The sequence below is a fragment of the Orbicella faveolata genome, unplaced genomic scaffold (genome assembly GCF_042242905.1).
Source record: "Orbicella faveolata isolate gen_17 unplaced genomic scaffold, um_ofav_v1 contig_25, whole genome shotgun sequence".
Taxonomy (NCBI): Eukaryota; Metazoa; Cnidaria; class Anthozoa; order Scleractinia; family Merulinidae; genus Orbicella; species Orbicella faveolata.
Window position 1 is genome coordinate 20,236,268 of NW_028301553.1, and position 22,831 is coordinate 20,259,098.

General features: G+C 42.3%; 2 protein-coding genes and 1 long non-coding RNA gene across 3 annotated transcripts in view; 1 reads left to right on the forward strand and 2 right to left on the reverse strand.

Moving 5' to 3' along the window:
* Positions 1 to 6,602, forward strand: part of LOC149109305 (uncharacterized) — a 117,467-nt gene extending 110,865 nt beyond the window's left edge. The window contains exons 2-4 of the long non-coding RNA XR_016208311.1: positions 3,146 to 3,269; positions 6,060 to 6,185; positions 6,510 to 6,602. This is a non-coding gene — a long non-coding RNA (uncharacterized LOC149109305). The remainder of the gene's footprint in view (positions 1 to 3,145; positions 3,270 to 6,059; positions 6,186 to 6,509) is intronic.
* LOC149109323 (neural cell adhesion molecule 2-like) overlaps positions 1 to 22,831 on the reverse strand; it is a 78,886-nt gene that overhangs the window by 19,855 nt on the left and 36,200 nt on the right. The gene's annotated exons all lie outside the window — the stretch shown is intronic.
* Positions 12,585 to 13,001, reverse strand: LOC149109324 (uncharacterized). Its single transcript, XM_089294090.1, has one exon. It carries the CDS (start codon positions 12,990 to 12,992, stop codon positions 12,585 to 12,587), a length of 408 nt encoding a protein of 135 aa, XP_089150216.1. The 5' UTR covers positions 12,993 to 13,001.

Sequence of the window (22,831 nt, forward strand, 5' to 3'; positions counted from 1 at the left end):
GCGATGTAAGCTTATTTTCAATTGGAATCCTTTTTAAAGTCTTCCTTATTTGAAGCCATGCTGTGAGACATTTTTTAAATTACATCGTTTTAATTTCGCTCATCTCTAAACAATAACACGTGAGTCGCTTTGTGGAGGTTGTTGTGAGTTGTATTAAGTTTTCTGTCGATTTTCGTCGTCAACTTAAGCTTACAACCTCACGTCTAAAAACAAACCTAACCAAAACCGTATTTGTAAACACGGCCGGGCGAGTTTTGAAGTTTTCTCTGTGTTAGTTGTTAGTTGTTAAAAACCAAGAAAGGTAAACTATTTTAAGCCGAAGCGAACAGGATTTGCTAAATTTACTTTTGACGTTCCTATGCGAATATTTGCATGTTGTGATTACAAAGTATGGAGATTTCCTCGTTTGTTAGTTCAATTTATTTGGTTTTGCGAAATGCTTGGGTGAATTCCCAGGTTAATTTGGTTGAGAAGGGATTTGCTGTTGATACTTAGGCTCGATTTCCGCCGCTTTCTCGAGTCCGGTCTACGTTCCTCCCCGAGAAGAGACGGCTGGACGCGTGAGCGGCAAAGCATGTCTGTGACGTAACTTCATAACGTTTTCTTGCGGCGCTTCAGGTGGCCGGAAATGTCATCTGATGACAATCATAGGCAGGCCCACATGACGCCTACGGCTCGTAAAATTTGTGGCGTTTTCGCCACTTCTTTTGACTTTGGCCCTCCAACCTATTTTGTTTCACATTATTGCTGCGGAAGGGCATTACATGCTGTGTTCTATAGAAGAGTAGTTTTTTTTTGTTTTTTTTTCCCGAGTATTGCAGAGCTGTTTAATTATGCTGTAGCAACTGTCATGTCAAAGGTCACACATATTGGTGTGCATGGTGTTGAAACCGGGTTTACGTTTTGCTAGTTCGGTTTACTTTGGCTCATTTAAAAATTTAATTTTGTCTGGCGTCTTCGCCAGAGACTGGTGTTTCTTCTCTTCAAGAAGACTAAGGTACACATCAATTTGACTGAGTTTTTTGTTTCTTGAAATCGATGTTTGCGTTTATCCCTCCCTTTGTTTACTTTGTTCGTTATCTCATATTCTGGCACCACATGATTCAAATATAGGTGCTAACGTATAAGTCTGTTGACTATTTTGCGTGTTGTATATGCCACTATGGTTTAGATCAGGCAAGATTTCATCAGTTGACGGTATTTGGTTAAATATGCCACTAATGCGATCGCACTTCATATCGCACAACTTCTTTGCTACTGCGAGAAAGCTAATTTATGCAGCCTGCTCGATTCAGGCAGGCAGATTTCTTATTGGTTGAAATTAACAATGCCAAATCCACGAGTCCAGCCGTGAGTTCGGGGGAGGAGCGCGGGCTCTTTTCCCGAAAAGCGGCTGGTACTCGAGCCTATTGATACTCAGATGTAGTGATATGCATATTGTGTTTATAATGTAGATTTCCTCGTTTTATTTTGTTGTCTGTCCAATTAGTTCGGTTTGGTGAAATGCTTATATAGTCCAAATGTCGAGTAGACGATTATGCATATAAATCCTGTCTGCAAATAAGGCTCTACTTTGATTTTGATTTGCTATTTCATTTTATTAGTGCCACTGCCTTTGGTTGGGGATACATGAGCCCTATTTTCTTAATTAGAGGTTATTCCCCAATTCAGTATTTACACTTAATATGGAAATGTTCCTCAAAAGTGACATAGTACTAATTAAAAAAAAAGCGAAGAGCTTTACTCGGTAAATTGAACAGTGTAAATGACATTTACATACTAAGAAAAAATTTAGGGCTTAGAAGTTCTTGCCATACGTGTTTGCTCGTCTAAGAAAGTTTCAGTTTCTTCCTGGCTGTTTCCTTTGTCCTGTCCGGTACCAATTCGTTTGTGATATAACTTTGTGAATTCCCTATTCTCCTTAAATTTTATCTCGTCAGGGTGACAGAATGCACTCTCAGAGTGTTCAATCATTGTTTTCAGTCGCTACAATTTTCAGGAAAAAAGTAATAGTTTTCTTAATTTCCTTTTACTTTGTGTTAGGACCTTTTAGCATGCCCGTAATTAGCCCATGGGCATTACGGGAGAATAATTTTCAAGTAAAGAATTAGACTCGTTGTAGTGTTACGTATTTTTAAATTATTATGAATTAGGCGTTTCTTTTTATTTCTTATTTTTTTATTTTAGTCGCACGTGATGTTTTATGATTTTACCGACGTATACCATGTAAATGTAAATAATGCACTTGAATTAGCCAATCATATTGTGCATGATATCGGCTTTAAACACAAACCATATGTAATAAATGTATGTAACTGATATGTTTATGACAGAGAACTGGACAGGGCAAGAACTTCTCCTTCTTGTGTAAATTTATATATTAATTCCTCTCAGCGCTGTCAAAATGTCTCAGGAACCTTCATGTTTGATAGTCCATTATTTTCCACCATACCTAGCACAGAAGCTCACCAAGTCCTAACTAATAACCAACATGTGTGTATCTCTGGCCTTTGCTGTGTACTACGTCTATATTCTGTTATCCTGCCTTAACTGCTAGAAACAATTTTGACAGAGCTGTTTCAACAGTTTTACTTAAATTAATTCCCAGTAACAGTGCTACATGTAGCAGTGTTATTGAATATGAACTTTATGGAGGGTTTTAAATTTTTATTTTTTTATGATTACAGAAGACAACAAAATATACATGTGTATACATAACCTGATGTTGGTGTTGGTTGCGAATCGTAGTTCATAATAGTCATCATATTACAGGTAAGGGAGAAAAGTTCAGAAAGTTTAGAACATCTCTTCCCCCAGCACACCTTCTGTCTACAGGTGCAATAATTGAGAGGTTTTATATATACGAAGAGTAATGTAAAGTTAGAGACTTGACATTAAAATCTGACATTTGAACGCCTCCTTTGCTAAAATTAGTCAGGATTTAATTGTTATCACTCCCTGTGAATTTATAGAGATTCCAGAGGCAAATTATCATCTAATGTGGAATTCCTGTCTTCAAGTGAGGGAAAATGACACAAAAAAGTTACAGGGAAAGTAAAAGAATTGTGAATGTTGATATGGTGTACATGGTACATCATGTGAAGGTATTTGGTGAGGCATAACATTTCATGTATTGCTTTTTCAGGACAAATTATATAACAGTGACGTTTTAAAAGGTGTGATCAGAAAACTAATGAGTACATTGTCCAGGCAGTACCAGTTTATGGACGGCATATGCAGACAGTAAGAGGAACTGTAAGCATTACCAGGTAAGTTTGGTTTATGCTTTTGACTCTTGTACTTGGATTTTGTGTCATTTCATCACAAGAAAAGGTAATGAAAGATGCAATAGTTGTTGCAATTTATTTTTGAAGGCAACTTATAAGTCTGCCTACGCTGGATAACAGCCATGTGTAAACTGAATGTAAAGCGAACACACTGTTAAAGATGGAGCAACCCTAAAACCAGGACACCGGAATCCGGAATTCGGAACCAAAAACCGGAATCCAGAAACTGGAAACCGGAATCCACAAATCAAAGAAAACAAGTTCTTCAAATACTCGAAAATGGTTTTGCTTAGGTTTTTGCCTGTAAAAAACAAGCGGCCAAGTGAAAAGGACCTCAAACTTAACCTTTTTTTAAAGAAAAATTCCCCATCCGTTGAAATTCGTGCAACCGTTATTTCTAGTGAGGGCTATGATTATGAGAATCTTAGTAAAGTGCGTTGTAATTTTATTCCAAGCACCCTGAGAACGTCTAAAATAAGCTTGCTGGTAATTAACCACGCGGCCATGGGCCGAGCGCGGTTCATGTTCTACCCGTGGTTTATTTTTTTTTGTCAGTGACCAGACCCAAACTTCCTCTCGGCCAAATTTTGAATCATGCAAGCTGTGATGTTTATTCGTCAAAAGCTGTGGAAACATTAATACAAGGACAATGTTACGGATATTGTTTTCTTTATTTGTGTGTAAAATATGTTTTCTTTTGGTTTCAACGAAACGTTGGATTCGAAGGGAAATAATAAATACGCTAAAAACACTAAAAAAGGGTATTACGTCAGCCATGGAATGCGCTGACATTACAGCTTTCATTTTCGCTACGTGACAAATAAGATCGTGTTTACTTTGCAAGTTTATTTCGCCAGAAGCGATGGTCATTAATTTATTTGCAATTTTGCGAGTATTCTTGTGGGTTTCGCCAAACGAAGCGAATTCTTTGGCTGTTTCATCGCAGAGTTAAGAGATTTGAAGAAAAATTAAATATTTGCCGAGGTAAACAAGAGCTTGCCAGAACTTGCAACAAGGTAGAAAATGTCATAGAGAACAGGATGTCCGTCAGTGGCAGACCCCTGTACATTGACGGTTACGCCCCCACTTTCGAAGTCCAAAGGGTAACCTGGCTCATCTAGATATAAAATTTGATTTTTTCAACAGATACAAGACTAATTCCAGATCAACGCTATTTCCACACTGATACTGTGACAAGTTAGCATTTCATATTCTTGGCGGCCATCATACATGTATTAAAATAATTTATAGACATGTTGCACACTTACTTCCGTCTGCTTCTCGCTTGCTAACACATTGGACCACATGTTGATGAAAGATGCTAAAAGACTGCCAGAAACTCACCGCAAGAGCTTGTTGTTACTGTGCTACTCACCAGTCTTCTCAGAGCAATTTGATCTAGACAAGAACCGTGCTCTCACCAGGGCCAGGTTGAACAATAGATGGGTAACTTAGCCTATGAGCAGGCTCTCGTGTTTGGGCCCGGGGCATGAGCGGCAAAGCCGCATGAAGGCACTCGCTCACATGCCAATGCAGAAAAACACTAGACTCTTATTTAGCCTGCTTAGACACTAGAGAGAGATACCAGAGCCTGCTCGAGGACTATGAGTAACTCTATCAACCCGAAAAATCAGTAACCCTGACTGGATAGTGGTTTACCCAATGGATAGCTTTATCCAGGTTTTGAACAATCGGGCCAGATGTATAGCTAAGGGTTGTTCAGAACTAGAGAATAATTTTTTAGCAATTACACCTTGTGGCTGAAGTAAAGCCAAGAAAATAAATAACACCAAAATAAGTTTCCCTAATATTTATTTATTTATTAGACATTGCTGAAGTGAATTATTTCTATCATCATTCATAATATCTGGATTCCGGATTCTGGTTTCCGGTTCCGGATTACGGTTTCAGTGTTTTAGGGTTGCCCTTAATGATGTACCTGCATGTTAATCTCGAATAATCTGAAATTTCAGAGAGTTTAAAAATATCATATCATATCTGTGATGGTTCTGAGGTGGAGGGCTGTTACATGTACATTTAAATGTCTCGTGCACGGTTTTTCTCTTGTTATGATTCAACCTAATGATGTACAGTGTATATTAACTAACCAAATTATGCTGTTTTTAGTTGGCCAATGCTACTACATAGTAATGTGATGTTGAAGCCCACAAATTTACAAACATGCCCAGTGTCCACTTGTCAAATATATGAACTGGCCAGAGAGGCTAGATTACAAAATTTTCTGAAAGTTGGAATTACCAGGTAAGATATTTCTTAAACATTATTTTGTAATTAATGATTTCTCAGACATTGTTTTCTTCAAGAAAAGATTCATGCCCCACATAGAGGTTTTTTCCTTTAAGGGCTCCCTCCTCCTGTTACTTTGGAATTTCTAATGACTGGCCATGAATGGGTGTTGGGTGTGAATATCTTCTGGAACTGCACATTCAGATTAAGTCAACAAGAACATCAGTATTTATTCTGACAAAGTCTGATTTTCAGCCTGGATGCCCCTTTGATTGGGACTGTGCACATTGTTGTACTGCATGTGCTCTTGAAAGTGAGTCGCTAAGTTGATAACAGTTATATATACTTGCTTTGCATCTCAGGGCAGAACCCGCCACTGTGAAAGTTTTGGTGCCATCCCTCTAGCATTTGATTCACTACTGTAGACACTCCGTAAACAACTAACAATGAAGTACACTGTATGTCAATGAAAGGAATGTCATCTGTTGGTTACAAATTATAATTGATATGTCTCTGTATGTTCAGTGGTGTTCAAGTAGCAGCTATATACAGTATGATTACATCCCTGTTCCTGTCAGTCAATATATGAACAGTGTACAAATGGGCAGCCTGGACTAAAACATCAAAGATTTTCAAAGCAACCATGGCCAGGTGAGATATTTCTAAAGAAATATAAATTCAAGGTCCTTAAGATTGCACATATAGGGATTGATTTTTATTGTAAACAATATCTTACTGAGTGTATTTTCTTGTGTACTAATTGTTGTAGAACACAGAGACCACTATTATGACAGAGATATTAATGTGTGAAAAGCTCCATAAAAAAATGCACTGGGAGCAAATTAAATCATCATAGATGCAGCTTCTGAGAGATCCCCAATATTAATGGAACATACATTGTACATACCTGTAAAATAGTTCAATAATTTATTACTTAAGATTGTAATGCTTTGTTTGGTTTCTCTATATTTACAGACAACTTGATGCCATAATAATTTCTGCACTAAGTTCATTGAACAAACTGACTTGGAAGTTGAGTTCTACAACCCATATTGTGTGTAGTAATATCATGGCTGCAACATTGTGACAGATACACTGTATTACATTATTACGAAACAGCTATGATACATGTATTAGCTAATTATTTAAAGTGTCTCTTCAGTTAATCAGTTTTTCTTAGAGATAATTTACTCATCATGTCATGGTTTAGTTAAATAATTGCTTTTTTGGCTTACAAATGATATTTATTGTGCTTGGTTTATGTTGCTCTTAAATCAGTTTTGTAATAACCTGCATCGGGCGTGGCATAAATTAATATTTTGCCAACATGAAAGGGAGAACTGGGTCTTAAGCAAAGTTGCAGGATTAGTATTTTTGTAGAAAGAAAGAGTTGAGAAATTTTTGTGACATTCTACCGACAGCCTTGCCATTCGCAACGTCCAATAAGGTTAATTTGTTCCCTAGTGTCGTACAAAAAGTGTTCTCTAATTTATAAATTATTTCAATCTGTTGTTTAAATGATTGCCTCATAACCCCATGTCAAGCTTTGGTGCACGTAGGATATTGATGTATTGTTTATCCATTTTGCTGTAAATTATCTTTAACTGATGTGTCAATCAAAACATATCTTGAATATGCTGGCTTTTTCTGACAAATGTACCTATGCCTCATAATCTTTGAGTGCGTTTGATTGTGTAATGCAGACAAAATACACGTACAAAATATAACTTACTCATAGCTTACTTATAATTCTTGTTATAGTTTATTCATAGCAAAATTAATTAATGGTACCCAATAAAAGCTCCAGTAGTCCACAATCTCAGTCGAGAAAAAGAACAATTCACTTTGGAATTGAATAATAAAATTATCATCAGAAGCCTATGCAAGTACACACATAGAAAGTACTGGTTCTGGCGCAGCTTATACAAAATAACTGTTTTCAGCTGCTGAAACGACTCCCGCCGTTAAATCCTCGCTTTAACGCTTCGGATTTAACGGCGGGAGTCGTTTCAGCAGCTGAAAACAGTTATTTTGAATAAGCTGCGTCCAGAACCAGTACTTTCTATGTGTGTGTGTTATGTTGCGTGTTACACAACATAAAAGAAAACAAAGCGCGGATGTGACACCGAAAATGACTGCACTGATTATATACAAAAGTGCGCCAGAATTATTTTCCTATTGAAGAAGTATATACGCCGAGATGGCAGCCGCAAGATATTCGTCGGATGTTCTGCAAATGTTTTACGGCCGAATACCTATGAGGGTAAACACAAAACAACGTGAACCATTAGAACCAGAAAAACACCCATTATTCGACGGGTTCCAAACATATCAATATAATTCCCCAGATCTTCGTACATGGAGACTGGATGTATCTGAAAGAAATCCAAACAAAAAAGATCTCTTGATGTTCGCAAGAGAAAATAAAGAAAAGTTCATCGATTTGGCTGAACAAGAAGTCCAAAGGTTAAAAAGCGCAAAAGTAAGTTTAGCGTTAGAAGTAAAGTTTTCAAGAGAAAGAGACGGAAAAACGCAAGACATAAATCACTTTTTTCGTGATAAAAATAACCAACCGTACCTTTTCATGAGGCCTGATAAGACCCAGATAGAGCAAAAATTTGATGAATTTATTGAAAACACAAAAGGAGAAATAGAGCACTGGTTTGAGAAGGGATCAGGATGGGAAATTGAAAGAATAACGATCGCGTACGTAGATGTCGAAATCTATCATTTAATTCCTGGAGGAACCTATTTACCTCTTCCAGCTTGGCTGGCGAATAAGAAGGCAATAATCAACGTGAAAAACAGAGACAACGAATGCCTGAAGTGGGCTCTCAGAGCCGCTTTATTTCCTCCGAAAAATGGAAAAGACCCGCAAAGACCAAGCAAATATCCGGTTAACGATGGTATTAACTACGAAGGCATCGATTTCCCAACACCGATAAAACAGATAGACAAGCTTGAGGCTCAAAACAAAAGCCTCGCAATAACATTATTTGGCTGTGAAAACAACAACGTGTTCCCGCTCAGGCTAAGTGACAGAAGAGAAGAAAAGAATGTGAAGCAGGTAAACCTGATATTAATTGAGTCGGGGGAAGTACAACACTATTGTTGTGTAAAACGGGTGAGCGCTCTGCTGTTTGATAAGTCATTGAACAACAAAACCCACCATTGCTTGATGTGCTTATCGCGTTTCACAAAAGCAAACTTGCTCGAGGACCACAAAAAATATTGTAATGGTGTGAACGGCAGGCCGACAAGGATTGAGATGCCAGGGGAGGGGAAAAACACCCTTTCTTTCCAAAATCACAAAAAACAGATGAAGATACCCTACGTGATTTATGCGGACTTTCAGGCTTTAGTCAGAAAGATTCCAGGCTGTGAGCGTGAGCCAGAGAGAGTGCAAAAAAGCTACACAGAGAAGACCGAAAGGCATGAGGCGTGCGGGTACTCTTACATGGTTGTGAGAAGCGATGGTGAAGTTTCAGGGTCAAAAGTTTACAGGGGTGAAAACGCGGTGGGAAAGTTTTTATGTGACATTCTGCAGGAAGAGGAGAAAATAAGAGAGAGTTTGGCCGCACCAAAGCCGATTGATATGACGGCCGAACACTGGGAAAAATTCAAAAAAGCAAATGATTGCCACATTTGTAACAAAAGTTTGATAAAAGACGAATTCTTAGACTCAATACCCGTCTGTGACCATAACACAGGCCGTTATTGCGGCCAAAGTCACAAAGGATGTTATTACGTCACACTCAAAAAAATAAAATTTGTTGGGCCAAAAAGAGAAAGAAAAGAAAAAGACAAAATAGACAAATGTATTGACAAAAATCAGGAAACATGTTTGTTCTGCGCAGAATCTTTGATGAAGCAAAACTTCAGAGACGCAGTAAAGGATCATCGCCACATAACGGGCAGGTAACGCGGAGCCGCGCACAGCGAATGCAATAAGAAATTGCGAATAAATCCCAAGACGGACCAAATACCAGTTGTATTTCACAACCTGAGGGGCTACGACGCACACCATTTAATGCAAGCGATGTCACAGCTGCAGAAAGAGGTGAAATGCATCGCCAACATGGAGAAATACATCACATTTTCAGTTGGGGGTGTGCATTTCATCGACAGCTTGAACTTTTTGCAAGGAAGCCTTGATTCACTTGTAAGCGCAACAGCAAAGGAGTCATTGAAAATAACATCAACGATTTCAAAAGGCAGCGACCTGCTTTACAAAAAAGGGATCTACCCTTACGAGTACATGGACTCATGGGAAAGCTTTAGCGAGACAAGGCTTTCGGACAAAGAGAAGTTTTACAGCAAGCTGAACGACAAGCACATAACAGACGAAGAGTACGCGCACGCGCAGACTGTCTGGGAGGCTTTCGAATGCAAAACGCTGGGCGATTATCACGATCTTTACGTGAAAACGGATGTCGCACTTTTGGCTGATGTTTTCGAGAACTTCCGAAACCTGTGCCAAGAGCAGTACGGGTTAGATCCGGCGCATTATTTCACGTCGCCAGGCCTCAGCTGGGACGCGCTCTTGAAAAAGACGGGGCTCGAACTTGAGTTATTCACAGACCTTGAAATGCATCTCTTAGTGGAAAGGGGAATGCGGGGCGGAATCTCCATGGTAAGCAAGAGATACGCCAAAGCAAACAACCCGCTAGTACCGGACTATGACCCAAGCAAGCCAAAAAAATTCATCATGTATCTCGACGCAAACAACCTTTACGGATGGGCAATGAGCAAGCCCCTCCCGAAAAGAGATTTCAAATGGAAACGTGTCATGCCCACAGAGGAGGAGATCCTAAAGAAAACAGAAAACGCAAAGAATGGTTGGATTGTTGAGGTTGATCTTGAATATCCAGCAGAACTGCATGAGGAGCACAACAGCTATCCCCTGGCGCCGGAGAAAAAGGCCGTGAAAAAGGAGTGGATGTCGGCCTACTAAAACAGGTTGATGGAAGACCTGGAGCTCAAACCCCCGGACAGCAAGAAGCTGCTGCTGATGCTTGAGGACAAAAGGAACTATGTCGTGCATTACAGAAACTTGTAGTTTTATCTGAAGCAGGGCATGAAACTGAAGAGCGTGCACAGGGTGTTGGAGTTCGAACAAGAATGCTGGATGGAGCCGTACATCCGGATGAACACAGAATTCAGGAAAAACGCAAAGAGCGACTTTCAAAAGAACTTTTACAAGCTCACGAATAACTCAGTTTTCGGCAAAACCATGGAAAACCTGCGTAACCGTGTTGACATAAAAATAGTGCGCACCAATGAGACGAAGAAAATAAGGAAATTGGTTGCCAGCCCTTTGTTCTCAAGGCACGTTTTCTTTTCAAACGACCTGGTTGGAATCGACATGTGAAAAAGCAAGCTGCTTCTCAACAAGCCAGTCTACACGGGGATGACGATCCTTGACAACAGCAAGATCCTGATGTACGACTTCTTTTACAACGAGCTAAAAAAACAATACAGCTCAAGGTGCGAGCTCTTGTACACAGACACCGACAGCCTTCTGCTTGAGATTGAAACAGACGACGTCTACAAAGACATCGAAACGAACAAAAATCTGTATGATACGAGCAACTACCCGAAGGAGCATCCACTCCACTCAAACACCAACAGAAAGGTCTTGGGCAAAATGAAAGACGAATGTGCCGTAACCCCCATAGCAGAGTGTGTGTGTCTGAGACTGAAAATGTACTATCTTGAAGGCGGACGAAAAAAATATCAAAAAAGCAAAGGGCGTAAAAAAGAGCATTGTCAAGAAACAAATAACGCATGAAAAGTACAAGGAAACGCTTTTTGGTGCGAAGCAGCAATGGCATGGAATGAACATTCTTCAAACCGAGGGACACGAGATCTACGGCATGCATCTAAACAGAATTTCGCTTTCACCGTTTGATTCAAAGCGATGGATAGGTGACGATGGTATCCATACAAAAGCTTACGGGTACATCATCATCGATATATTGCCTACATTAACAGATGATGAACTTAGAGAGTTGGAAGCCGAAGTTTCAAAGTTGCTCTGGGGGTAAGTGTGTGTTTGGAGGGACAACCAGCAGTTCTTCACGCACGAAGCCGCGCTTGGGACCGTCGTGCAAATAGTAGAGAACGGGTTGATTCGGTTTGGTGAAAGATCTTTCAATGCTGAAAACCTTCAAAGACCAGATTGGATCTGTGGCTCTTTTTAGACCGCCTTCAAGCTCTCCGGGTTGGTAGAGATAACGAACTTGGACAAGGGAGGGGAGTATTTTTTCGCTTTTTCCAACAGGCCTTGAATAAGATGTCGATGGCCCTACGTAAACAGCTTTTTCTTTGATGGCAACGGCAGGTTTCTTACCGATAAGGCTTGTTACCTCGTTGTTCAAAGCCAAAACAACTTCTGGAAGTCTTTTCACCCAGGCAGTGGACCGCTGGCCCTCAGGAGTCGCATTTCAACGGCGTACTGGTGCCCGAACAAGCGCTCAGACAGGGTGCGGTTGAAACGTTCAACAATGGCCTGGTCATGGTGAATGTCAACGCGCCCGCGCCGGATATATGTTTCGTGCTTTTCCATCTCTTTTGTGACAGCACCCATAAATTCGCGCCCTGGGTCAACCTGCAGCATTTGAGGCCATTTCAGAGGCGCACGCTTGTAAATCTTCTGAGAGGCCTGGGCGACCTCATCAGAATTTTTCGAAGTCAAGGGTTCGGCCTCTTTGTAGCGGCTGGCCACGTCGACAACGGTCAGCGTGTATTTGAAAACTTTGCGCCCGCGGGGCAGTTTGTCGTGCGGCAGAAAAAGAAGGTCCGCCTGGTGGACCGAGTTGGGTGTGGGAACGTCGAATTTCGGCCGAGGAATTCGCCTCGGCGCGGGGAGGAATATCTGCCAGAGCGCTTGCTTGATCAGCCACTTTTTTGCGGTTTCTTCAGGTACCTTGGCGGCTTCAGCTAATTTTTTGATTGCGGCGATACCTTTCCAGTAGCCCCCAGGGCTGTAGTATATCTTTGCGAGTTTGTCGTCCATAGTGTTACTATAAGTAAGGAGTTAAAAAAAGTTTAAAGGAACCGGAAGGCTGCGTAGCCCAGAGCGAGCGCCCCAGCTCCCACGAACATGAGTTCACCGTTTTTCTGCTGTTCACTTGGCTGATAGAAATCTGAGAACTTGGGCTCTTTGGGGGATATCGTTCGTTCCTCAGGATGCGCCTGGTTGTAGAGTTTGAAGGCATAGTCAGTGTTGGTGAAGTTCTGCTTGGCCGACGCCTTTATTTGCGCGTTGGTCGCAATCCAGTCGAGAAGATGGGTGCGGTCGCGCGTGTATTTGGCGTAAGCTGCTTGGTACGCCTCGAGGGCTTTATCGTGGCACTCCTTTTCTTCAAGTGCAGCTTTGTCACCCCCACCAAGCGCTCTCGCCATATAATTGCCGCCGATAAAAGCCGTGGCGTTCAACACAGCCCCACCAACCATAATCGCGATGCTTGCTTGTTATATAGCAGAGTCTTTTTTTAAATCATTAATTTCAGACGCTGGTGGGAAGGATTTTTTGGTCCTCAAGGTACTGTTTGAGTGCAATGCTACCCGCTATGACGGCGGTGAACTTCACGTAATTCATCGCACTGCTGCTGGGATCAGAAGTGAAATTCCCTTTACAACCTTTTTTGCGTCCCAGCCTATGCCAGCTACTAAGCCAGTGAGAGTAGCGGCGTCAATGATGGTCTTCACAAGCTTGTTGTCGGACATGGTAGCGTTTGATATAAGGAAAATAACAAAAGTTTAAAACAAAATAATTTATGCCGAACTGTTTTTACTCAATTCTGTTAAGAGTTGGGCAAGGTTTTTTATGTTGGCTTGCCCAACTCTTTCTACATCTTCTGTATCTTCCGCGTCTTCTGCGTCTAATTCTCGAGAAAGAGTGTGAAAAAGATCTCCTACAATTTTTGCGGCTTTTACGTTTTCTGGGGTTTTGGGGATATTGAAGTTTTCCTGAAAACTGCAAAAATCCCCATACATAATTTCAAACATTTCTTCAGTCATGGGTGGGTAAATTTCAGCAAAAACTTGAAAAACTTTTTTGACATTTTCTGTATACTTATCGGAACGCACTTTTCCAAGAGAGAAGAAAACATTACCTAAGGCCTTGACAAGAACTTCGTGGGCCATGGTTGGTTATTACAAGAAAAGAACAAAAGTTTAAAAGTAAATTAATTGATATCTTCGTTTTCTGAAGCTTTGTCAGGGTGCACACGCAAAATAGCTCGATACCAATTTTCGGGTTTTTTTTCTGCGTCTTCTTCCTCATTTTCTGCGGCCTTCTCTTCACACAAAGTTCCACGCAAAAGATCGCGGCTTGTATGAAAAACCTTTACATTGAAGTCGTACCATAACAGCGTGATGCCAAAAATGGGGGAGAAAGAGATAAGAATTTGGGGAACGTCAACTTTCTTCATGTCAATATATTACAGGTGAAAATGTTTAATCCATTTGTCTTAAAACTCTTGGCTGTGTCGTGCGAGCGGGTTCTGGCTCAACACACGCGGGCTCAGGCATTTCTTTGTCGAATACGGCCTTGAGTTCTTCACATTTGTAATAAATCCCGACCAGTGAAACGACTAAGCTACCAACAGCAAGCCATTGGGTGGTGCTGAGGCTGCTATTTTTTTCTCCGCTGCACTTTGGGCTTTTGCCTTCTGTAGTCGGGGCTGGCTCAGGGGCCGCGGTGGTGGCTTTTGCCTTGTTTTTCACGATTATGATACCAGCCTCAGCTGCGACTTTTTTCTGTTGTTCCCGGGCCAGCCGCGTTTTTTCAGCTGTCGCTTTGCCAGCAGCCACACGCTTGGGATTTTTTGCGGGCTGCGTGGTTGCAGTTGGAATTGTTGCTTGCTGTGTGACATCGACCTGCGAAGGCGATGTGACGGAAGGTGCGCTCTCGGATTGTTCGGTAGACATTCTGAAACAAAGGTGTATGCTAAGCAAATATAATAATGCTTAGAAATTACTCAGAATTTGTCTGCAATTCCTCAGCAGTTGTTGAGGAATGCTGCGGAATTTCTTCCAGTTTCACTTCCGCATTTCTCTCCAAATGGGAGTTAAAATCAATATGTTTTGTGGTGATCAGCGCCGCGTTGGCCGCAGCAAGAAACCGGCCACACTTCAAAGCAAGGTTGCCGGCCAGATTGGAGAGCTCTTTGTTTATGATGTAGTCGTTTCTGAGTTCTTTTTGATAAGCATCGATGTCTTTGATGTTAACGGACATTCCGACCGCTTTGGATACAAGAAAAATAAAGCTGTCGATCAAACTTTCTGTTGTCTTTGAGCCCACGTATGTCTCGTAGCGTTTGGTGTATTTCTCGACATCTTTGTCGCTCAGGCGCTTCACCTGCTTGTGGGTTAACTGCACTTCGATGGCGTCTTTTGTGGATACCAGCACGGCCAGCTGCTCGCGAAGAGCAGGAACGTCAGGTCCCGGGGCGGTTGGAACTATGCCACCTGCTGGACCACTCGATGGCTCGGGCTCGGTTTGAAGTAGGTTCATAACTTCTGCTAACACGGCCTCTTCTTCAGCCATTGTTCAAGACTATATTCAACTTTCATTTTTTTATTCAAAATAACTTAACCCCGTAGGGGTGGCGAAGCGAGAACACAAGATAAGAGAACTTTCGCTCTTTCAGCTTTGAAACCAGACCTTTGTACTCATCCAGGGAGAGTTCGCCAGCGTAATCATCAAAAATGGCTTTCGTGGTCTTGGCCGAGGGGGTGTAAGAGAACCATCGCTGGCATGTTCTCCCGGAAGGAAGCTGTTATGCCGGTCATCTTCTGGGTCAGCACCCAAACGCTGATGCCCATATGTTGAGCAGAAAAGGTGAGATTCACCAGCTCGCCTGCACGCCCTTTCACATCTTTCGAGGCTGCGCAGTCATCGAGGATTATGAGCGTGTTGGCACCCTCGAAAAGTCATCTCACGAGCTTCAACCACATTTCCACCTCGTGCTGCTCGCATACTATCACATTCATTCTTAGATTGTTTTCTCCAATTCGGTAGTAGGTCTTGTTGTGCGCGAATGTCGGGCAGATGAGCACGATGTAGTCGAACTTGAAGCGGAAAGGGCCGTAGATCTGGTCAACCACAAACCTCGATTTGCCTGAATTGGTCGGCCCCACGATGAGAGCGTTGAAGGGTATCTTGCTTGGGTCCATGTTCATATTCAATACCGTACAGATTGTAGCTGTCTGTCCATAACGTTGAACTGGGAGTCGGAGATCACGAATACATGGCAGTTCACGTTGCCTGAGCCTTTGGCTTTCCTCTCAATTTCCAGCTGGACACCGTCTGTACTGTTCACAATGCGCATGCCGCTTCCGCGCATCGACTGGTCCGGCATGGAGCGCATATCAATCACAAGCCCGAACCTGTCACCGGCGTAAAACTTTTTCAAATCCATGTGCTCTGTCTTATTTTTTTCTTTCACAAATAAGCGGTGGGCCTCCCACCACATGTCAATGCCTTTGATGCCGTTGTTGTAAATCATGTTGGGCGAGCCATTGATCGTGACGCTGACTTTCGTCAGATCCGGGAAGACATATTTTTCTGAATCTCTGGCGCCTTTAGCATATGGCTCAATGAAAAGCAGGAGGATGGCTTTTAGCGACCTTCTTTGGGCGTCGACCTTGATGTTGATCCTCTTATCAGTGCCTTTTTTGAAAGTCACCACTTTTTCACGCGACACGTGGTCATAAACGAACTCTTTGCCGCTGGAGTAAACGCTGCGCGCCTCGTCTGCCAGAGTCTTGCTGCGGAGCATTTTGTACTTAAGCTGGATGTTGGTCAGCTTGTATTTCAGCCCGGTTGTGTCAGAGCCTCTGACCGCTTGTGAAGCTGGTGCAAGGGTTACTTCGAATGTGAGGTCGTTGTAAAAGGCCTGAGGGTATAAAGCGCCATTGCCAGACACGATCTGGTGGTCAAGCCTGATCCAGTACTTGCTTCCGTAGACCTCGGTCAGCTTTTCTTCATCGTCGACACCCGAGGTTTTCTTGTCTCCCGCACCTGAGCGGATCTTGGATAGATCCTTGCTCTGAATCCCCTCGAGAATCATGCCGTTGCGATTTTCCTGCGAAAGAAAAAGGTCTTCAAAGATTTTGTAGATGTCATACCCAACCGTGTCTTGCAGGATAGTGCCTCCAAACTTCATGACCAGCTTGTCAACGAGCGCCCGTGCGACGTTCTGGACAAGGAAGTTGTTGGCGTGCCCTCCAGAAAGGTTGATGTCAAAGCGAAGCACTAGGGAGCCCGGCACCAGAACCTTGTTCTCGTTCAGCTTGGGCACTGAAACATACAGCGTATCGGGTTGGCTTCGGAGCGGAGAAAGGTGATTCGCTTGACCGCGTGCTCAGCCTTCATGGCACGTAATATTTTTTCGTTGTACGTTGGGAGAAAGTTCTCTTGCACAGCCATTGTATAATAAACCGGCGATTTTCTCTAATTTAAAATAAGAGGATTGAAATATATTGCTATGGCGGAAGGTGAAGGGACAAGCTTTGAAAACCCTGCTTTTGACCCAGACGATTGGTATGATGATGATGATGAAAGTAAAGATGTCAACGAAACGACTCCTTTCATCCCAGACGATGCATCTATGCCAAATGGTAAAGAAGAGATTCCAATGCAGACAATGTAGAATGAAAAAAGCGGGATGCCTGAAACTTCTTTTGCGGAAACCCCTTTCACCAGAGCTCAGGCCCTGAGTGAACAAGCATGGGTTGCTGCAAAAGATCTCCTTCCGGCCATGAGCTCAAGCGAGCTTGAGGTTTCATACAGCTCAAAGGGGAAGCTCCAAGTCAAAATGTTTGGAGCTGGCAAAAAAACGTATGACCTGTTTACCAAAGACAAGAGCACGGGAAGAGATCGGATAAATCCAAACCTTTCGAAAGAAATAAAAACTGCTCTCTGGGCTTCCAAATACGAGAGGGTTCAACAAACGATATACGAAAAATGAAAAGAGCTCGAAGAGAAGCAATACGAGGCTTCACAGAAAGAAAAAATTAAAAAATAAATGGATGAAATAAGAGAAACCATGAGAAAGAAACAACAACAGGTCGACGATCTTGAAAATGAAGAGGGTTCACAAGAGGAAATTGACAAACTGAAAAGAGAATTGAGAAGTCTTGAAACAGAACATCAAAAGGCAAGAAGCACATATGAGGGAAGTGTTCAAGCGGCAAAAGATAGATCAATATTGGAGGAAGATATTCAGGTGCAGTAAGATTCACAAGCAGTAGATGTAGCAGAAAAAGGAAAAGATGCACTCGAAGCTCTCAAAGCAATGAAGAAATGAAAAGAAGTAATTGAGCAGAGAAGGAAGTTTGAATTCAAAAAGTTGTTGGATAATGAAGAAACAGACTTTACACCCGAACGAAAACAAGAAGCAGAAAAAAAATTTCAGATATTGATCAAGAAAGAAAAAGACTGAAGGAAGAAGAAAAAGCGTTCCAAGCAATACTTGGTGTGAAAAATTAATACATGGAAAGAGAAATGAAACTTCTACAAATTGATAAAGAAGAACTGGAAAAGGCACAGGAAAAAGACCTTGAGTTTATGAACGATAAAGATACGGCGCCTTACGCAAAAGATGCGGCAGAAGAAAGAGTGGAGTGGCGTGACAAAGAGATCAGTCGAGTTGATGCCCGGCTTGAAGAAATCAGGAGAGATACCACTCAGCTTGAAGATGGAGAGAAGCCTGTTTTGGAAAGAGTGAAAGACATCTTCAAAAAATATGGGATGATGCTAACAGCAATATTTCTTGCTGCTGGGGCCACAATCGGAGCTGTCATCGGGGCCCTCACCAGAGGTTTGAAAGCCACTGGTAAGGCTTTGGGAAATGGGCTAAAAGCGCTCGGCAAAAAAATCGCTTACATACTGCCTGGGCTCCTCGGGGCAATCGTGAGCTTTCTATTCAAAGCCGCTGGCCAAGTCGTTGGGTTTCTGGCTGAGCACACCTGGCTGCTTATTCTTGCCGCGGTGGCCTTTTTGTTTGAAAAATATATTAATAAGCGGCGTTAACTTTACCGCCAAGCCATGAACAGCAAAGCTGAGAATCCTACTACACCAATAATGACAGCTGTTTTGTTAATTTCGTGTTGCGGTGTTTTTTCTGAAATTGTGGGATCTGTTTTTTGCGCCGTTGGCTGTGCTTGGTGAGTTTCGGTCGAAGCTGATTTCCTTGATTCAGCTGTTGCAGCTTTGTGTATCGGGTTGGAAGGATGGCTGTTGGGCGGGTTAATTTTTTACGGGCCGCCTGCCATTAGTTTGAGCGCAGCTTTTTTTGTGTCTGGATTCACCTCATTGTTAATGCCAAGCTGCATTCCAGGAACTGCCTGTTTCAGCTTGTTGTTGTAACCGACCATGCTTTCGGTGTTGATTATCATTTGCACGGGCATAAGCCAGGCCATGGTGGCTACAGCAAGATTGAGCCTAACCTTCACTTGATCCACCGCGAGCTGGTACCTTTGCACGCTCTTGGCCAGGTCGGGCTGTCTGATCGCATCTTCCATCAGCACCAGGAACTCGCTCTGGGCTTCTTTCGCCCGGCCACCAGAACCAAGAATGCTGCTGTGGACGTTGACTTGCGAACCCAGAATGCAGTAAACAAAGGCTTTGATTGACTGGTTGATTCTCACCAACCCCGCCTGCGTCAAACCGGAGGCTGTGTTTGGCACGAACCAGTCCGCTTGGGTATCCCCGCCAGTGTCCAGCTGAACGAAATAAATCAAGTCTCCTTGAATCGCTTTGCCGTCTTCATTGCTGAATTTGTTCCATCCTGGGTATAGATAGTCAGTTTTAGTCGCGCCAGACGCGTATATGTAAACGCTTCCCAGACCGTGCTTTGCCCCGTGTGTATAGCGGAAATCGCTCAACAGGTCTATGCCGAACTTGTTGCATAGCCTTTTGTATGAAGCAACGTCATAATGATTGTTGAATTGATTGAACGTCAGATCTCTGAGCAAAGTGCTTATGCTCTGGATCTCCCCAAGCTGGTACAAAACGTACCTGACAGTGAAATATACGTGGAAGATGTAGAAAGCTCTTATCTGCGGGGGCAGGTTTAGCCCGTTGTGAAAGATGTCGCGAGAAATTCCACACCCTTGTGTCGCGCAGAAAACAGCGAAATTGAGCTGTTGTGGCCAATATTTCATGTCAGGCCCTCCTAACCAGTGTTTTGATTCAGCTCCAGAAGTATGCCTGAGTTTGGTTTCTTGAAATATTTCTCTCAATTTTGTTATGAAATATTGGTCAGGCGTGACGTAGATTTTGATTTCGGCATTGAATATTTTCTTCAAGCTTGGCGCTTTACCACTGAAAGGCTCCGCAGGGATGGGCAAAGAAACTTTTGAACCAAGTGGCACCAATTGATAAGGAAAACCCCCACTGTCTCCCAAACCGAGCACTTGTTTCATTTCCGCGCTCCAATATTTTCTGTCCGAACCGAAGACGCTTTGAAATAACTCTTCGCTTTCTTTGAAAAACACCTCTGCTGTCACGTTCTGTTTGGCATCGATATCCACTTGTGAAATAAACCGGCTTTTGTCCGCTTTTGGAAAGCTTTTCAAGAAACTTTCCCACGCCTTTTGCTTCGCGGCAGCCGCTTTTGCTTCCCACCGATTCACCATTGTATTTAAACGTAAATTTGTTTGTTAAATATAAAATGGTTGTTCTCACAATTGTCACACAAGAGAACGGAGAGACTCTCTATTTTGAAGACCCAACACCAAAAGTACATTTCATGAAACTCATATCTTGTAGTTTATTCAACAGCTGGGACACTTTGAAAAACGAAGGTTCAGCCTCCTTGGGAGATAAAGAAAAAGATAAAGCTTTATCAGTTAGTAAATTACTCCCAGGGCATTACAGTTTAGAAAGCTTGGCAAAAGAAATAAACGGTCTGGTCGGCAAATATGGCTATAAACAGTTGGAAACAGAAATAAATCAACCTGTTGGCCAGCTTGTAATAAAAAATTTTGGGGGGAAACCGATTGAACTTGATCGCGATTTAGCCAATTTGCTTGGTATTGGGCGAAAGGTGAAGTTTATAACACTCGTAAAAAGGCTTACATCTCCAACTACATATTTTATTCATTGTGATTTGATTGACAAAGAAAAGAATCTGTTCAATAGCAAAAGTTCAGATGTCTTGGCCCTGTTTGATATAAAAGGGAAGCCTTTTGAAAAGGTAAGCTACCATGGTTCTCCGCAACAGGTTTTGCATGACCGCTCTACAGACAGGTTTATAAATAGTATCACTAATAGTGTCAAAGAAGAAAATGGCGAACTCTTTGATTTCAAGGGCTTCCCGCTTCTTTTTGAATTAGAGTTAAATTAGATTTCTTTTATATACACACAATTTCTTCAGCAAATGTGTTACCAAGCGCGCCGCCTGCCGAGATTGAAAGAAGAATCTATCCGAGCCTTCCCGAAACGACAAATGCCGAGAATTTCCGGCTAACTGAAATAAGTAAAATTGAAAAAGAAATATCTGCTGAGGTTGAGCATTACAGGCTTGTGTTGAAAAAATATAAAAAAGCCCGGAAAGCGATTCACTATTCTGTGGTTGGCCTTGGCGCCATCATGGCAGCTCTGTCTTCTGGGGCTGTTGCAACATCACTTACTGGTCTTGGAATTGTTATCGGCGCACCTGTTGCCGCAATAGCAGCTTTATCTGGTGCAGTTTCCACTGGCCTGTCCGTTGTCAACAAGAAGTTTGAACGCAAAGTTAATAAACACTCGAGAATCCATTCTCTGGCTATTGCAAAACATGACTCGATAAACAGCTGTCTCACAAGCTCTGAATGATAATTGTGTTTCTGACACGGAGTTTCAACTGATCACACGTGAAATGCAGAAATATCGCCAACTTAAAGAGACTTTACGCTCAAACTTTGCGCAAAAACAAACAAATTCTCGCCAGCCAGATCTTGAAAAAATAAAAAACCAGATTCGGCAAGAATTTAGAAAAAAACTTGTGGCATCCAGCACAAATTTGAACTAAATTTTGAGCAAAAAAACACAAAATTCTCTCTAAGTCTTATAAAAAACAGATGATTGTGTTACACCACATTACCTTCACGCGTGACGTTGCGTAACTGGGTTACGTTACTGTCACGCGTGATGTTGCGTGAAAGGTCACACAAAAGGGCAAAAGCCCTGTCGGGGGGTGCTCGTTGGCTGTTCTTGCCTAGCCCCGGCTAGGACTTTCCCGCCGCTGACAAGGTGGCTGTCGATTCCCATTTTACCTCTGGGAACGAGGTTTGAGGTCCCAAGGGATCTCTGAGCACCCCCCAGTCTCCACTGGGCTGGGGCGGGTTCACCTGGGGTAATCGCCGTGGACGGCCTCACCCCATACCCCTGACAAGCGCCTGTACATGCCATATTAGGAATCAGAGGGAACCTCACATCCAAAAGCACCTTCATTTGCTTGCTAATTACAAGAATAATGCTGCAAGCTTTATATATTGATCCGTTTGCCTCTCCTATCACTTGTGGTGCAGCTTATCTGCCCTTTGCCTAAATTTTGCTATATATACACATACACATGTGCTTTTGGGCGGCGAGATGATGTCATACTTGAGCTATAATTAGAGATTGGCTGAATAAATTATATCCCAACAGTACTTCTGAAGGCCAAAATGATTGTACTTTTCCACGCGATTTGATTTATTTTCACGGAACTTTCTACACCCGTTTGGCAGAAAGAGGCCAGACAGATAACATATCAAGTCGTTGAAGCCATGCAAGAAGCAGAGAAAACTTAAACGGGCTTGATTGAGTCCCTTGTTCAAGGAATATTTCATGTTACAATCGATCAAACGCTGTGATCGAATCTTGTTATTTTCTCGTTTTCTCCTGCTCGCATCACTTCGACATCTGTGGTGAAAAAATAACTTACAGCGCATTTACTGAGCGTATTTTTTTTTGTAAATTCTGGTCTGGTTCGTTTTTTCGGCCCAAACAAAAAATCTTGAGTTGTCCTCCATGTTTTCAGTACTGCTCGTCCAAGGGCCTGGGAAATATTTATATTTGGTTCCAGTCTTTCTGAAAAAATGTCACGCAACTCACAGATTTCAAAACAAACTTTTTCTTCGAACGAAGGTTAATATCGTCGCCGCCCAGTAAAATTTCTGAAAGATTTCGGCGTAGTCGTTCTCATCATATATGGGGTAGCCGAGATAGTGTTTTTCTCCTTTTTTATAACACTCGTAACAGAGTCCTTTTAGGTGACAGGAGTTGCATTTATGGCAAAACATGACCTTTACAAGTT